Below are 17987 nucleotides of genomic sequence, written 5' to 3' on the forward strand. Positions count from 1 at the left end.
ATGAGACATTCAATGAAATCAGCTATCATTCTAAGTTATTATTTTTTTATGACAAATTTTGTCAGTGATGACTTGAGCCTATTTAACTAATGAAGGTTGCATGTCTATATCATGTCCAATGTTGATGACTCTGAGGACGTGCTTACTTCAATCAAACCAGCAAACTTAAATACACTTTCATTTACCAAAGATTAACTTATATCATGTGAACTTGAAAGACATTTGAGTTAGTTTCTATTACATATAGAAATAATTTATGGAAGCGCTTACATTAAGCCAACTGAATTGAGCTTTTTGGAAATTATACCATCCAGATGTAAGATATCACACACATGTGAGATATATAGACACGCACATACACAGAGACTCCATAGATATTGTTTTTAAAATTACTGCTACAAATCAGGCACATAGCAAATAAGCCTAATTACTGTCATGAATCATGTAGTTATGAAGGAATAATGGAATCCAAATTTTGTTTTAAGCTTTTTCTACTAACATTTGTAGAGAAGACACCCCAGATGCTAGATGTTGAGCAAGGGTGCTCTATAGGTAGTTCTTCTTTCCTTTTTTCTTTTTTTTTCTTCAGTCTTATGAATTGATGATGGACTAGATAACAGTTCCCAGAGAGGCTATAAGCCTTTTTAGATAAAGGAAATGGGTGGAAGCTGAACTGCCTCCAGAGCTGCATTTCAAGTTTTGCAAGGATTTTTTTTTTAAGGACAGTTCATTTTTTTTTTTTTTTTTTTGGTGAGGAAGATTGGCCCTCAGCTAACATCTGTTGCCAATCTTCTTATATTTGATTTTGGATGCCGCCACAGCGTGGCTTGATGAGTAGTGTAGGTTCGTGCCCAGGATCTGAAACTGTAAACTCCAGGCCACCAAAGCAGAGTGTGCAAACTTAACTACTGAAGCACCAGACTGGACCAGGAAAGTTGCTCTTAATTTCTCAGAAATTGGATTGTAACTGAAATAAAATTATAGGTTGATCTACCTACACTAGTACATCATCCCTAATTTGCTTCTTTCTCCCTGGGTGCTTAGTTTTATTTTAACTTAGGGAAGAAGGCCAAAAAGAAATTCTTGTCAGGCTCTGAATATCACCTCCCAGTTTGGCTGAATTTCTGGTTGTAAGTTGCTAAATCCTTTCAAATATCTTGTCAGATTTCAGCTTGGACAAGGAGTAATTACTTGGAAGTATTGAACAGCACATTCCCAGAAAATCTCTCAGAGTCTCATTAACTCTGGTTACATGGTGTCTGTAAAGCCATGACCTAATATGCTTTTCTTTTAGGTAAGTTATATAGCTTATTCTTCCTTTTTGGAACAAAACTTTCAATAAGGTTACTTTGGAATTTTGAAGTCTTTGCTTTTAAGTGCACTTTTAAATGACCTCATCTAGTTGGAATGTTCCTTCTACTGGCCAATGGAGTTCCCCTGAGGCTGGTGGCAGTTTGGTAGGACCCTCAGCTACAGAAGGGAATGCAACCCACATTTGTGTCCAACCATCTCTGACCACAAAATGGGGTGAAACTGCGTTTTTGTCCAATCACATTTTGGGGACCTCCAATCTGACAATTATTAAGCCAAGCCCTCAAGACACTAAACGAGCTTAGTAAGATTTGGCAGTTTTTGTAAATATTTGCAGCTTCTGGAACCTCTAGGTTTTAAGCAAATATGCCAGAAGATGGAACACTGGACTCTTTAAAGATTAAAGATTTCTTCATTTCTTGGTTTGAAAGCTCAAAAGGAGCCCAAAGTGTCCACTGAAATTTCAAATGATCCCAGATTATTTTACCAGCTGTTTACAGTTATTTCTACTTTAGGGGGCTCTTTGCAAGGTGGCCACAACCAAGAAGGTAATTTCTAAAGAGAGTTTGTTAAAGCCACTGAGAAACTCAGTCCCCAAAACAGCCAAGTCAATTTAGACAAACATTAACACACAATACAGTTCTACATATAACAGAGACCAGAATACTAGTTTGCCAGGAGCTACTCAGAACCGGATTTCCAGGAGTTACTCAAAACCGGATTTCCAGGAGCTACTCAGAACCGGATTGCCAGGAGCCACTCAGAACCGAATTGCCAGGAGCCACTCAGAACCGGATTGCCGGGAGCTACTCAGGACCGGATTTCCAGGAGCTACTCAGGACCAGATTTCCAGGAGCTATTCAGAACTGGATTTCCAGGAGCTACTCAGAACCAGAAGCAACTTCATAGCTGAACCTCTTATCCTGCCACTAATTACCTTGGGTGGTTTAGGCCCAGCGTTCAGGACTCAGCCCACCAGGATTCCCCAGAATTAGGGACTCAAACCAGAGAGACAGGTAAAGGACAATCACTTTCTTAAAGTTACTCACCCAGAGCCCAGAGACATCTTGATCCAGAAGCTATTTCTTCTCCCAAAATAAAAAAAAAAAAAATGCCTTGTGGCCTGGAGCGCCACAGTGGGAAAAGGTAATCTGATCACCCAAGCCACTAGACACAATTTTCCAGGCAGCCACTTAGGGTCGATGAAAAGACCCCGCAGCCCACTTGGGGTTCCAGAGCTTCAGGCAGGCACTCACAGGACCTTGTCTCTTCATGGTCACCAAAACTGTTACCCAATGCACATTTAAAAAGCCAATTAATACAGCATCAGCTTTTGGGAAAAGAAAACAACTTTATTGCTAGACCAATCTGCAAGGGGGCAGGGGCATGCTCTCAGATCTGTCTCCCTGATCCAGGGCTTGGGGCACAATTTATGGGATGAAGGGCAGGGTGGTCTGAAGTGTGGAGATTGATGATTGGAGGTGAGGTCATTGATGATCTGCACAAGTGTAGTCAAGCTTCATGGCTCTTCCCAGGACACATGTTCACAAAATGGCGGCATTACCATGATCTGAGGGTGGAGTTTTTAGCTCCTTGACGTCAAAAAGGTCACTTATCAAGCATTTGTGCAGGTCCAGTTGATGGATTGGTGGTCTCAACTGGCCTGAACTGGACGAGGAGTCTCAGTTCCTGAAAGATAACTCTTAATTACTCTGTTGATAAGACGGGGTCAGTTGGACTGGTTCTCAAGGGCCCATGGTTATAATAAGAGCACTTACCACAGGCAGGCACTGCTCTAAGTGCTGTCCAAGCATCAACTCATGGCGTTCTTGTATTAATTCCATGAAACGGCACAATCACTATCATTCCTGGTTTACAAATACTAAACTGAGCCACAGAGAGTTTCAATAACTGGCCCACATTCCAACATTTAGTGGCAAAACCAGGATTTGAAGCCAGTCTAGCTGACTCCCAAATTCCTGCTCTTGATCACCGTGCCATACCACCTTCAAATGGTGTGATTGGAGGTTGTCAGAGATCCTGCCATCCTTTCTTGTCTTCTGGATAAGGCATTCTATCTCTTAGGTGAGCAACCCCCTGAATCCTGTGACCCCCATTACCTGGAGATCAGAGCCTGGGTGAAGTGGGTCCCAATCGTTGTGTCATCTAAATTACATGTCACTGACTTGTACATAACAACCTAGTACGGCCAATTGCTTTAGTGGTTGAGAAGTATATTTTTAACTAGCTTAATGTTTTCAGGATAAAATTGTTGCAGCCATTCTCTGTGACATAGAACCCTTGGGCTGCCATAACAGAATACCACAGTCTAGGTGCCTTAACCAATAGAGATTTATTTTCTCACAGTTCTGGAGGCTAGAAGTCCAAGATAAAGGTGTCAGCAGGTTTGGTTTCTTTTGAGACCTCTCTCCTAGCTTACAGATGGCTGTCCTCTTGCTGTGTCCTTACGTGGTCTTTCCACTGTGTGCAAGCATCGCTGGGGTCTCTTCGTGTGTCCAAATTTTCTCTTCTTATAGGTACACCAGTCAGATTGAGTTAGGGCCCACCCTAAAGGCCTCATTTTAAGTTAATCACCTCTTTAAAGGACCTATCTCCAAATACAGTCACATTCTAAGATACTGGGGGTTAGGACTTCAACACAAACTTTTGGGGGGTAACACAATTCAGTCCATAACACAGTTCAGCCCCTTGATCACCTGTGGGTCGAATGCTGAAATAAGCCAACATCCTCTTCAGGCTTGTGTTCTGATTAGGCTTCTTACCATCTACAAGAAAAATTCCCACTCCGGTTAATATATTCTCACTTTTTATTGCCTAAAGTTTTTGTTGATTTATTGTGTGGGGTATGAGATAAGGGTCAAGATTCATTTTTCTCAAATAGATGTCCAATTGGCATGGCACCTTTGTTGAAAGATCACTCATGTTTGTCATTAATTAAACATCCCATCTACATGTGGATCTGTTTGGGGATCTCTATTCTGTTCTACTGTCTTTCATCCTATCCTTCTAAAAGCATTGCCCCATCCTAATCAGCTTTATTGCATGGAGTCTTCTAATCTGTAAATGTGGCTTAACTTTCCTTTTATTTATGTCCTCTTTAATTTTTCTAAATAATGATTTTTGTTTTATTCCCTGAGTAGACCCCTTGCATATATCTCATTAGATTTATTACTAGATATTCGATATATTTTGATGTTATTGCCAATGCTATTAGGTCTTTAAAATTTCATCTTCTAATGTTTTGTCTAAAAATGTCTTTTTCCAGCTTTATTCTTGAAGATAATTTTAGCTAGGTAGAGAATTCTAGCTTGACAGTTATTTTCTTTCAGCATTTCAAAGATAGGCTGTCATTGCCTCTGCCTTCCATTATTTCTGTTGAGAAGTCTTATATATAAAAGTCTTATATTTGCTTTTTGGAGGTAAATGTCCTTTTTCTCTGGTGCTTTTAACATTTTTCTCTTTGTCTTTGGGTTTTAGTAATATCACTAAGGTTTTCTTCCTGTAGTTTTTTATTTGTATTTATCCTATTTGTGGTTCTTTAGCACTTCTTGAATCTGTGGTTTGATGTCTTTCATAAATTTTGTGAAATTCTCAGCCATTATATTTTAAAATATTCTGCCCTATTCTCTTTCTCTTTCCTTTTGGATCTCCTACTACACGTATGTTATCTCTTTTTAACATGCACGTGTCTCTTGCACTGTTTTCTGCATTTTTTATCTTTTATTTTCTCTTTCTGAGATTCAATCTGGATAGGTTTTTCAGACCTATATTTCATTTTGTTAATTTTCTCTATGGCTCCATATAATTTCCTATTAAATGTATCTCTTGATATTTTATTTTTTTTCCACTGAACTTTTCAGTTCTAGAATTTCTACATATTCTTTTATAGTTCGCTATTCTCTGTTGAAATTCTCCGTCTTGTCATTTGATTTATCAACCATACTAATCACAGTTTAAAGTACAGGTCACATCTGATAACTCCAATAATTGGATCTTTGAGACCCTGTATCTATCATCTGGGAGTTTTTCTCTTAATTTCTTAACAATTCTTGTTATTTTGCATGCCTGGTTATTTTTTATTGAATGATAAACATTATCAATGAAAATTGAAATTCTGGATGCTATTATCTTTCCCCCGAGAGGGATTACTTTCATTCTGGAAGGCAGTTACAGTAGGAACAGATCACCTCAATTCATCAGGGATTTAGAAAGTTAGTGCTTGGCTCCAGGTTCCAGAGAGTTGGTGTTCTTGCAGTCAATGCTTATTCGGGTGTAGCCCTTCAGTGGTCCCAACTGAAAGCTGAGACATTTACTTGAGACTGCCATTCTTGGTGGGCCCAACTTTTGTCCCCTTAGCCTGATGAGACATCCTGAGGCTGCGCTCATCTTCTCAGCCTCTCAACTGAAGTGGCAAATGCCTTTAGGGGAAATGTGGGGCCAAATGTGGGGCTAATCCCTCTAGATTTCCTTTCTCTCCAGAATTTTTTTTCCTTAAATCCTCAATTAAGTTTTTCATTCCTTCAGTCAGATATTTTCTATATTTTTTCTGGCTTTTCTAATTGTGCCTCATAGGAATATTGGCCTGAAATACAGTGGTCCTCCCTTATGCATGGGGGACACATTTCAAGACCCCCAGTGGATGCCTGAAACCATGGATAGTACCAAACCCTATATATATTATGTTTTTCCTATACATACATACCTATGATAAAGTTTAATTTATAAATTAGGCATAGGAAGAGATTCACAACAATAAGTAATAATAAAATAAGAACAATTATAACAATAAAGTGTAATAAAAGTTCTGTGAATCTGGTCTCTCTCTTTCCAAATGTCTTGTTGTGCACGCTCACCCTTCTTCCTCTTGCGATGATGTGAGATGATCCAGTGCCTGCGTGAGGAGGTGAAGAGAGGCGAAGGACACAGGCATTGTGATGTAGTTAGGCTGCTACTGGCCTTCTGACAATACGTCAGGAGGAGGATCGTCTGCTTCCGGACCATGGTTCACCGCGGGTAGCTGAAACCACAGAAAACAAAACTGTGGATAAGGGGGGGCCACTGTGAGCTATTCTGCCGCTGCTCGAGTCTGTAAGCATATGCACTTTTGTAAACTGCCTCTTTCCCTTTTGTGATAGGTGGAGAGGTTTTTTCTAGTTAATTTATCTTGAAGGTTATCTCACAAACACTAACTTCAAATTATTGTTGTAAGTGACACAAAAACACTGTGGAAGATACTAAGATAGGAGGAAAGAAAAAAATATATAACAAATTGGCAGACGTGTCAAATGCCACAAGAAAAGAAGTGAAAAAAGTCCGGACGGTTCAAAATAGGAAGAAATTGCTTCTGCATGGCAGGCTCAGGTAAACTTTATGGAAAAGGTTGTATTTAAACAGGAACTTGAGGGTAAGTAAAATCTTGTTGGGCTAAGACAATGGGGAAAAGATATTTTAAAAATGGTACTTTTAATATAGATCTGTGGTCAGTTCTGTAGTCATGATTGCCAGACCAAGAGTTCAGACTTCTGTTCAAAGTATTCTTTAGCAAGAAAACACTCTTTCAAAAGAATTCTTATTTAGGGAATTAATATGAAACATGTCAGAGTAGAGTGGCTCCGAGTGAACTGAGGGTGAGGTCTCGTAACTGCTGCCGTGAGGTCACTCCTCCCCTAAGAAGGTCCCTCAGGCGCCTCTGTTGAAGCACCGGGCTGCACGAAGCGAGGTTTGAAGCCCAGCGCTCTGGACCGTGAGAAGACGCGGAAGACTCCGGGGGCACAGAGTCTCAGCAAGGACCTGGTCCAGACGGGCCAAAGAACATTCCAGAGTTCAGGACAGTAGAGAGGGCTTAACCGTGTAGAGCCTGTCTGGTGGGAGAATACTCCCTGTGTCACTTCAGTACTGAGTAACTCCCTTCCTTCTCTACAGTAGAAATAATTCTCTCTTGGTAACGGTCCCTAAATTCTTCTGGGGAAGAATGCAACCATGTTAGCAAAAAAATGTCAACTTTCAATCCATTTACTCAACAAGTTCTGCCGAGGGTCTGTGGGCTGCTGTGTCCTGTGTGTGAGTGGTCATCCTCAGCAATCTGGCAAGGGCTGAACCTGAAATGAGTGTTTTCATTCCTGAGCAGATGCCAGTCTCCACAGAGGCACACAGGCCGGTTGGCCCTGGCGAGGCCCAGAATCACAGGGAACCCCAGGCCACTACACGGCCTACTCTCTACCCTTCCTCCCACTGCCCCTCCTGAATCACAAATTCGCCTGGACTGCTTTTGCCTCCTGAATAAACCCCGAACCTCCTCACCTGTCACCTTCCCTGCTGAGAATTCCTGTGCTCCCAGCTCTGCCCTTCTAATCCCATCCATCCTTCAGGCCTCTTGAGCGGCCTTCAGGCTCTGCGGATCTCTCCTCTTGTCCAGAGACAGAGGCCTGTGCCAGTCCTTCGGGACCGACCCCACGTGGCTTTGCGTGATCGTGGAAGGAACAACGCCTTCCACAGGACGTCAAGTGCTTTCCACGGCGTCAGCAGTGCTCAGCCCCAGCCGCACATTGCAGTGCTCAAGGGACTGTCAGAAAGGAGATGCCCTGGCCTCACCTCAGAGATCTTTGCTTAATTGGCCTGAAGGGCATCTGAACAGCAATGTTTTTTAAAAGCTTCTCAGATGAATGCAGTGCAAGTCAGGATTGAGAATGACTGATTTAGAAGATCCCACCCAGTCCCCACAAAGACCGTCTCAGCCCCAACTTTGGGGACAGTGGGTGTCTGCTTGCCCCCTGGACCACAGGCGCCCTGTGGACAGGGACGGAGGGTTCACTCAGGTTCTGGCTCACTGCCAGGTGCCTGTGACAGACGACAGGGCTTCTCTGTCCCCAGGTGCCTCCCACTGCACATGTCGGGGCCTGAACAGGGTCTTCCAGAAGTCAGACGGCTCCTGCATCTGCCAGGCACGACATGAGTCCTCCGACGAGAGGGGCCTGCAGAGCGACGAGAGTGATGGTGCTGAGGACTGCCAGCCCCAGGTAATGCCCTGCAGCATCAAGGAGAGGAAGACTTGAGGGGAGTGACAGGAGGGAGCGTCCAGGTGCTGCCCTGCAAGCCGGGCACCTTCACTGGCTGTCTGCTTGGAGTTCAGTCCTTTGTCCGGGTGGATTGCCTCCTGCACAAATGAGAAGACCTCAGAGAGCTCACGTCATGATAAGACCCGTGTTTCTGCTTATCATGGAGCCTCAGCACCTCAGCATTATAAAGGGTCTGAGGAGAGTAACTCAGTCGTTCCACCCCCTCTATGCTGGACTGAGGAGCCTTCTGTGGGAGCTGACAGGGCCGCTCTGTGGGTTGTAGGGTGAGCACCCTGCACAGTCGCCCCTGCACAGTGTGAGCATTCCCGTGTCCGTCCCTGGAACACGGCGAAACAAGGCACTGCAGGCATCAGGAAGGGCCACACCCCGCATGGGTGGCAGGCTAGCTGACGACCACAGCGGCCCCTGACCAGGCGTGCAGCCTTGGTGGCAGCAAGATTTGGAGGCCCTCCCTTCATGGCCAGCTCTGGAAGCTCTGGATCTGATTTCTTTTTAAAAGTCAGCAGCATCTCGGGAGGGCTCTCCACCCAACCAGCCCTGTGGCACAGAGAGCCCCCTGTGCTGCCCCCTGACACACAGCCCCTCCCCCAGGCTCCATCTCAGACAGCTCTGGCCCGTTCAGGCATTTCCCCTTTGAATCCAGATCTCCCATTATCAGTCACTCCCAATCCCACATTTGAGCCACAGAGAACAAGATGACAGTCAGGACCCCAAGGCTGGCCTATGCCACCCAGGGCCAGTAGGAGCTCCTCCAAAACCCTGAGGAGGAACGAGGTGCTCTCCCACCACCTTTCTCCTCTGCCATCTGTATCCCTCGTCAGGCAGCTCTGCCTTGCCCTTCGAAGACCCTGCCCCTTGACAGGAGAACAGTCAACAGGTTGAGTCACGCACTTGCTCTCCACCGGATAGAGATAGTTACCAGCCCCTGGCTGTGGCCCCAGCGCTGCTGGCTTCCCGTCATCTGGCCCTACCTTTCCAGCACTCCCTCCCTGTGCATGCCCTTCTCCCGTTGCACAAATGGCTCTGCATCCTGCCTACTTCTAGCCTAGTGGTTCTCAGAGTGTGGTCTTTGCACCAGCAATGTCAGCATCACCTGGAAATTTGTTAAGAAACACAAATCCTCGAGCCCTACCCCACACCCACTGAATTCAGAAATTCTAGGGGTGGGACCCAGCAATCTGGATTTTCACAAACCCTCCAAATGATTCTGATGTTCACTAAAGTTTGAAAACCTCTAGTCAACCTGGCTCTCAAGCCTTGCTCAAGTCTGAGCTCAGCCGAGGATACTCAGCTTGGACAAGGAGCTGGCTCCCTAGAGCAGTCTGGGCACCTGTCCTTCACATCACCAGCTAGTGCTGGCTCCCCGCATCCTTACTCAGGGCAAGGCCAGGGCCCCTACAAGAACAAAAGGAGATGGGCTCCCTCCCTCCCTCCTTCGCAGACAAGAACGCCAAATCCTCCCCACCCTCTGCATCTCTCTACCTTCCCTCGGGCACAGGACCCCTTGCCTCAGGACTGAGCAGCCGGGACAACTGACTGGCTCCACCCCGCTCAGAGCTGCCTCCTAGCCCACAGCCTTGGAATGGCCTTGCCTGCATCGAGCCTGAGGCTACTACCTGGCCCACCTCTGGCCCCTGAATGCCCACCTCTGCCTCCTTTCCACATGAAGAGGGTGAAACACAGAGAGGCGTAACACAGCCAGTTAGAGGTGGGGTACGACTCTGACACGCGGCCTGGGTCGTATAGATCAGATCCTCAACCAGAGGAATGGCTTCTTTCATGGCTATCATCCAGGACTCATCTCTGATTTTAACAGGCAAACTCCCTCACCTGTCGCCCCTACTACCTGGTCAGAGAACAGGGAAGGCTCTGGCCTCACCAAGTCCATCCCAAAATGGGTGTGCTCAAGAAGGAGACATCAAAACTGTTCACAGTGATCTTCCTTCTCTTCAGTTTTTCACAAGTATTTTAATATATATTTTATATACAGTACAGTATATATTATAGTAATATATTTTACAATAATTTTTTATTCTTGGGGGCATGGTTGAAAGTCTAGCTACCACTGGCATAAATAATTGGGTTGTCCAGGTGGGCCTCTGTCTTTCCTGACGTGACCCCCAGCGAAGGGGCTGTGGCTGCCCTGTCTTCCTCCCACGGTTCCACACTTTCAGGAGGCAGGCAGATAATGTGGGCCCAGGGTAACATGGGAACCAACACCCAGCCACCTCTCCAGCCTCACCCAAAGCTGCTTCCTCCGGCAGGCCCTCCGTACCAGCCCAGCCAGTCACCGGGCCTGTTCCCTGACACACTCTGGCCATCCCCCCCTGTAGTGTCCTGCTCTAACAATCCCGCTTCAGACCTAGGCTCACCCTCACCTCTTCCAGGAAGCCTTCCCTGACCAGCCACCACCGTCACTGCTGATCCTCACTTCTTAGGATGTAATCTTAGCTGTCCAGCCTCCCCAGCCAGACCTCCCGAATCCCCCCAAGGCAGCAAACTTATCTTCTATCACTTCGTGGTTCCCCTCTACCCTCCAGCTAGCCCTAGTCTTAGCGTGTTTACTAATGACCTCTCAGCGGAGCCTGGTTCCTCACAGCCCTGCTCCCGTCTCTGGAATGGTCTCTGACGCGGAGGGCGCCCCCACCCAGGCCTACAGGGTGCCAGAGCCGGGACTCTCCTCCCACAGGTGGCAGAGCGCTGATCGCCTGGAGACGTTCGCCTGGCTGCCACCCGCCAGTGTGTGTCCCCTCAGCAGCACAACTGCTCCTCCTCCTGTCACCCCTTGGGTGGGGAGCTCAGCGATGAACTGGGCATGTGAGTGACAAAAAGCCACAGAGAACAGAATGAATCTACCACCTCCAGACAGGTCCTGACCGTCCCCAGAGGGCCAGTCCAGAAGGGTGTTGGCAGGACTCAGCCCTGATGGGACATTGAGCTGAGTGCAAGCTCCTTCCAGAAGCTCCCATGTCAGCACTCCCCGACAGGGGCAGGGGGGTGAGGGGCCAGGCAACACCAGCCGGGGCAAGCAGCACAGGGCTGGAGAGGTGCTGGCAGCAAGGAAGAGCGAGGTCTGCACCCCGGGCTCCTCAGCCAGCTGCCGGGAGCTGACCCTGACTAGACGTCAAGCCAAGGGGGACCCTGGTTTTCTCCTGAGTTCTAGTCCTCCAGCTGACCTGTGGACTGGACGGAGTTGCCCCCAGGCAGGGGAGGCACGGGGCAGGGGAGCACTGTGCCGGGAGGTCTGCTGAATAAATAGGAGTCCTCCAGGCTGAGGAGCTCTCTCGCCTCACTCTTGCCTCAGCGGTGCCTCTGTCCAGGCACTGCTCGCATTCTGGGAGACGCCCAGCTCGTGCAGAGGCAGGGCGAGAGCACAGTGTCACAAGTCCTTCGTGGACCTCCATTAAAAGTGCAGTCACTGCTTAGGAAGCATAGACGGCTCGTGTCCTTCTGGACGGGCCTGCAGGGCTGAGGGGCATCAGGGAGCAGACAGCTGCTCCACACCCACCGGGCAGGCCTCTCACCCTCTCCTCTCCACAGCTGCCGGTGTTGGCAGTACGTCTCAGCAGAAGAGCTCTGTGATGCCCGGTGTCTGGCCAGGGCCCCCCAGCTCTCCCTGGCCTGGGGCTCCAACAGAGAGCTGATCCTGAGTGTGAAGGGCGAGGCCGGAGACAGCATCCAGAGGGTGAGCCCAGCTAGGGAAGGGCTGGGATAGAAGGGCAGCCTCTGCCCAATGGGGACAAGAGAGAGAGCCACCTGGGCACCTGTGACTGCAGAAAAACCAGGCACCAAGTCTAAAGACACCAGGTGGTGGAAGAGAAAGTCCATCTGATAACCAGTCTTCCCTGCCTCATCTGTTGCTATCCACGTGAATTTCCATTCTGCAAGCTGGAGGGAAGGGCAGAAGGAGATATTTCTTAGGTCAATGTCAACCATTCAGTCTGAATGCCAGAGGGATCTGAGAAAACATCAGCTTCACTTTACAGAAGTGTGAAGTGAGGCCCAGCGATGTGAAACCACTCACCATGGTCAGAGAATTGGTGTAAACCCTGCCAGAGCCAAGCCTGCGCCTCTGGTCCCAGCCTGGACCTCTGGCCACAGGGCAGGTCCGTCTCTTGCCCACCATACTGTTGGCCGTGGCTGTCTTCAGGTCCCCGATGCTTCATCGAGGTGGGAGGGGCAGAGGACCAGAGCCTGGACACAAGTAGGGCCAGCCCTGGATATTTGTCTGCCAGAAGGTTCTGGGTGGCTCTGTCTGCTTGTCACTGAAAGGTAGGGAGGATCATCTGGCATGGGAATGGACAGCAGATTTGGGGTGATAGGGACATGTTTCTAAGTTGTTCCATAAGTAGGACATTTGCAGGCAGATAGAAACAAGGGGCAAACAGTGGCTCAGTACAGGGACTGAGTTAAGTCAGGGGTGTTTTCTGAAGATGGGGAGGGACCCAGGCACAGGTGGCCACCCGGGCAAGTTTCAGTGAGGACGGAGGCTGACAGTGGACATCGCTGAGCCCCCTCACCAGGGGCTGTGCCCAAAGGCTCAGTCTGGTCTCTGCGCCCCCACCTCTGGGAGCCTCGTTGCCCCTCCTCCTCTCCCCGGGCGTATGATGCTGTGATGCGTGTTCTCAGGAAGTAGCCAGCGCTCTGGGCCCAGACCCATCCTTCCAAGGGAGCGCCAGGGTCCATCTGGTCCAGTGTGGCCCCCACGGCATCTTCGCCCTTGTCATCTCCAGCATGGCCATGCCTGGCTCCCTCCTTGGTAAGCACGGGGTACCAAGCCCAGGCTCTCCCAGAGAAAGTGGGTGGAGTGAGGGCGTGGCTGCTTTCCTCCTGGAAGGGGAAGGCGGCCGCACTGCGAGGCGCAACTGCAGCCCCTAGAAATCTCTCAGCTCTGTCCCAGGGTTCAGGAGGCCAGGGTCTGGCAGGGACACAGAAGGCCAGGTAGGAAGACAGTCTTTGGGGAGGCAAGGGCCCCGGAAGGGCTGGAACTGCTCTTAAAAGGGAATCGAGACAGGGTGGGACCAACAGGCGGTGTGTGTGCCTCCCCAGACAGGCTAGGTCCTTCAGCTTTCCCCCTGCAAACTCTTCCAGGACCACCTGTGTCCAGCTCCCGGCTGCAAAGGCGTCGCTGGACTGCAGGCCCGGCATACCCTGTTCCCCAGGCCCCCAGCATCCCTCCCCACATTCCAAACCCAGTGATCTGCTTGATAGAAGAGGACGTGATTCTTTTCCAGCTTCAGATTCACCCTGACAGTGAGTCTGCCCCTCGGCCCCGCCCTCCCGCTCTGGCTCCCTCATCCCTCCCTGTCCGTCTGCCCGGTGACATCACGTACATACCGTGCCTTCAAAGTAGCGGGGCACAGGCCGGTGCTGTCCCCTGCTCTCAGCCTGTTCGGTCACTTCCCTGGGGGCCTTCATTCCATATCTTGAGCAGATGTTTCAGCTCCAGCATTCTGAGACTCCTGCAGCCCGTGGAGGTGTCAGACTTCTGTGCCTTGGGGGGAATGGATTTTGAGGAGAAAAAACATGGGGCAGAGAGGTATGGAATAGAAAATAAATATAAATGTAACCTGTGTGGCTGTCTTATAACCATGACAGATTAGTACAGAGAATGCCCTGTACGGAACAACACACTGAAGGCTCCAGATCGAGGTCCTCCCTTTGGGGAGGATGAGGCTTCAGTCTCTGGCATTTGGAATGTAGGCAGCATCCTTGCTTTTGGCCAGATCGCTGGGTGTGTGGCACAGTCCGTGCTTTTCAGATTTACACAGAATGGCCACTTGGCCCAGGTAGAAGTCAATGAAGTGTTTCGTTCCACGTGTCACGTAACCACTGATGTACCTCCCCGAGACGCGTGCCAAGGCAATGAGTATCAAAGAGGGGAACACACCCTGGAAAGCGAGCTCCACACTGGACATGTGTGCCCTGGTTTCTAGGCCCAGCTCTTCCACAAACCGCTGGGAACTGGGGCAACCTCCACCCTCTCTTCACCTTGATATTTACCTCTGCCAGTGAACACAGTTGCGTTCCCCCTTCTCCCCCCTGTGAGGGAGGTAAGATCAGAGCCCCATCATGCGGGGCTGGGGGGCTCAGGAAGAAGAACTGACACCTGCACACAGGTAAGGCCTCCTTGTGCAGCAGGAACAACCAGGTGGCGCCTGCCTGTATGGCAGCCCCATCCACCTCCTTAGCTGCTCATTCTCTCAGCCATCCCATAGCATGTATTGAGTACCTGCTGCATGCCCATACTGTGCTGCCTTCCAGGGGTACACAGTTGAACACGTCCCTGCTCTGAGAGTCCCAGGGCATCAGGCTGGCCTCACCCACAGAGGGGCGTCAGGCCTGGTGCCCCCTGCTCAGAGTGTGCCCTCTCTGTGGGCAGAGGGAAGAAGAGTGTTGCCTGGCAGCATGATTACTAAGGGCACGTTACGTACATGAGAGGGGAACTGTGTCTCAGCACTCACTCTTGTGAGCACAGGATGCTGAGCTCTCCGGATGTGGGCTGCCCCAGGCTGGGGCTGGGGAGGCCTCTGGGACCCAGCCCAGCCCCGGCTCGCTCCCCAGATCGCCCAGCCAGTCACTACCGCGTGTACCAGAAGCAGCACCGGTTCAACAGCAACCCCCACTGGGACTTCGGGGCCTTCAGGAGGCTCGGCCACCTAGTGCGAGAGACTCAGGTCAACTTCTCCAGGTAATGCAGCTGGGCTGCTGGGGGACTCGAGGGGCCATGGGGCCACGCACTTGGTCACAGCCTCCTCCTCCATGGCCAATAGGAAGACTCAGGAGAGGAGGGGAGGCTGCTGACCATGTGGGAGATGAGGCCAGAAGAGACCACAGGCAGGCGAGGCCTCCTGAGGGCACACGTTGGGGTGGGGGGGGGGGGGGGGGGCGGGGTCACAGGGAGCTTCCCTGGACCACATTATTCATGTGTGTTGTGGGGGAGGCCCTGCCACGGCTCAACGTCACCCAGACTCAGCCTGCTGAGAGCAGCCCACCGAGGCTGACTCTCTGTATTCTGGCCCTTCACCCCCAGGTTTGTCCACCAGTTCTTAGATCCGGGCACATACGTGTTTCGAGACAATGCACTTCCCGAGAGCATTGTGGTGGTGTCGGTGAAAGAGAAGGGGATAGCCTGTGGCCCTGGCCTGTCCTCTGTGCAGCCCTGCTCCCCGTACCAGCTCTCCAGGCATGGCATCGTCAGGCACAGGCTGCCAACTCTGGGCCCAGACTGGGCAGTGATCACAGGTACTGACCCCAGACCAGAGTAGCCAGGACCTGGGGTTGGTGCCAGGAGTGTGGCACAGCAGAACCCCCAGCCCCATCTGTGACTCTGGGTACAGCCCCAAAGACTTCAGGTGTGCACAAGGACAAGCTTGCCCTTGAACTGGGGCTTCATTCGCCAGACAAAGAAAACTGAATTTCCTCCACTAGGGTCTCCTTTCTCACCCTCCCTTCCCCTCCACCTCAGTCCTGGGAGCTTCCCTGGGGAGTGAGTCCCCACAGCGGTGAGTGAGTCGCACCGTAGAGTACCAGGATCGCAGGGGTGCCTCCTCTAACCTCCTCTCTGGGTTTTCTCATCTTGTTTCCTTCTTGTCTTCATGAGTCAGCAGTCTGCACTGAGCTCTCCAGCTGAGCCCAGAGCATGGGGCATTCATGGCCCCCACCCAGGTGGGACAGAGAACACTGCCCTGCAGGGGCCAGGTCCTAAGCCACCTGGGCACAGGGCAGCCAGCAAGCCACACGAAGCACAGGGCAGTGCTGGGACGTGCCAGGAAGGCCAGCAGCAATGTCCTGGGAGGGGTCTTACATGGTGGGGTGTGGGGAGAGGAGCATTCCCAGGAGGACACCTGACATCACAAAGCCCCAGAGGCAGGAATGAGGTTGATCTACAGGGAGCTATGAGGAGTTAAAGCCTGAAGGCAGCAAGACCGAGAGACCAGGGCCAAGGGGCAAATGCGAAATGCTGCTCTGGGCGGGGGGGGGGGGGGCGGGCCCGAGCAGCCTGGGGAGGTTCTGAGTGGTCATCATGTGGCCCTTCCGCTCTCCCCGCAACTTTCAGGGGTGCTGCTGGCTGTTGGCTTGGCAACTGCGCTGCTGACAGGCCTGGGCCTTGTGCTGAGCCCCCCACTGGCCCAGACCTGCCCCGTCAGAGCTTGGAGACTCCGGGAGAGGGGCCTCAGGGAGCCTCACGTGCCTGCTGACTGCGTGCGTCTCCGGGACAGGTGAGTCCCTTTCTGCTCCTCACACATTTCCCAGCCCTGCCCCAGCCTAGGGACGGCCACTGCCCACTCTGGCCCTGCCTACACGCCTGAGCCTAGCACTGCCCTGTGGACTCAGGAAGGAATGCCCTCCTGAGCTGGCCTGTGGCGTTTGTCACCGGCTCCCCGGGTCCAAGAGAGCCCTGCGCCAGCCGTGTGTGTCTGTGCGCTGAGGCTGGGGCTTCCTTCCAGCCTTACCGTCCGTGAAGACCTCGGTCCTCAGGGCTCTGGGGAAGGAGCCAGCTGCAGGCAGAGAGCCGTTCCCCGGGACACAGGTACCACGCCGGCGTGCAGTGAGTCGTCCCTCTCCCCGTCCCCACTCAGCCTGCCCTCCACACCCCCTGCACCCCAGCCACACACTCTGGGGAGCATCTCATGTTTGTGCAGCACTGACAGTTTGCAGGACACTTCATGCTGTCCTTTGATCCTCACGACAGAGCCTAGAAGTGAGTGTTTTCAGGTGTTGTCCTGTCCCCATGTTATAGACAGAGAGAATGAGGCTCAGGGAGACGTGAGTGACTTGCCCAAGGTCCCCAGGTGGCAAGCGCTGGAGAGAGGGTGCCACTGGGTTTGAGGCGAGAGCTCTCTGGTCCTCCCTGTGCTGGTCAGGAGTTCCTGGGGCCCCAGGGCAATTCTCCAGCTGGTGGCTACCTTGCCCTAGCTCACCGCAGGGGCAGAAGCGAGGACCGTTCTCCAGGCTCCCTTTACACAATCACTCACCCATGCCTGTCAGTTCCTCTTCACACCTGGAGAACTGGGTGTTGCCTTGGTGCTCAGGAGGACCTCGGGGACCCAACCCTCCCCCTGTGGCCCCGGCCCCCAGCCCCGACTGTGAGCAGGGAGTACGTGCAGAGGGGCATGGAGGGAGGCTCCACGGAAGTGGGCCCTTCACCTGCTTGGGACAGCATCAGACGATAGGACAGAGGCCCTAAGTCCTCACTGACCTGGGTTCACACAGCTTGAAGGTCAACTCCACTGGTTCTTAACTGCAGAGTTGCAGGGACCACAGGAAGTGGGCTGAACGTGCAAGGGCCAGGGAGGGGGCGCAGAGAAATGAGTGGTTACAAGCATGATCATGGGATCAGACCAGTACTGGAGTCTTGCTAGCTGTGTGAACCTGAACACAGGCCTCCCCATAGCACACACCCCCTTACACACACACATGCACACACATGCACATGCCACACACATGCATATACACGCCCACACGTGCACATACATCATACACATGCACAGAAGCATGCACAATCGTGCCAGAACACATACACACTGTCCAGGGCTGGGCTGGCTCTGTGCTGTCCTGACTATGCCTTTGCATGGG

General features: G+C 51.0%; 2 protein-coding genes across 7 annotated transcripts in view; both read left to right on the forward strand.

Moving 5' to 3' along the window:
- Positions 1 to 12084, forward strand: part of LOC139076719 (platelet endothelial aggregation receptor 1-like) — a 33129-nt gene extending 21045 nt beyond the window's left edge. The window contains exons 13-14 of the mRNA XM_070580897.1: positions 8203 to 8348; positions 11949 to 12084. Of these exons, the coding sequence (XP_070436998.1) occupies positions 8203 to 8348; positions 11949 to 11990 (188 nt within the window). The 3' untranslated portion in view covers positions 11991 to 12084. The remainder of the gene's footprint in view (positions 1 to 8202; positions 8349 to 11948) is intronic.
- The window catches only part of LOC139076720 (uncharacterized), a 30611-nt gene continuing 24625 nt past the window's right edge, over positions 12002 to 17987 (forward strand). For 2 of the 6 annotated variants that reach the window (XM_070580901.1, XM_070580902.1), the window contains exons 1-6: positions 12007 to 13167; positions 13500 to 13661; positions 14973 to 15099; positions 15442 to 15653; positions 16468 to 16630; positions 16859 to 16941. In XM_070580901.1, the coding sequence (XP_070437002.1) occupies positions 13143 to 13167; positions 13500 to 13661; positions 14973 to 15099; positions 15442 to 15653; positions 16468 to 16630; positions 16859 to 16941 (772 nt within the window). In that variant the 5' untranslated portion in view covers positions 12007 to 13142. The other 4 variants (XM_070580903.1, XM_070580904.1, XM_070580899.1 and 1 more) reach the window with 3 other exon arrangements.

The sequence above is a fragment of the Equus przewalskii genome, chromosome 17, assembly GCF_037783145.1.
Source record: "Equus przewalskii isolate Varuska chromosome 17, EquPr2, whole genome shotgun sequence".
NCBI lineage: Eukaryota > Metazoa > Chordata > Mammalia > Perissodactyla > Equidae > Equus > Equus przewalskii.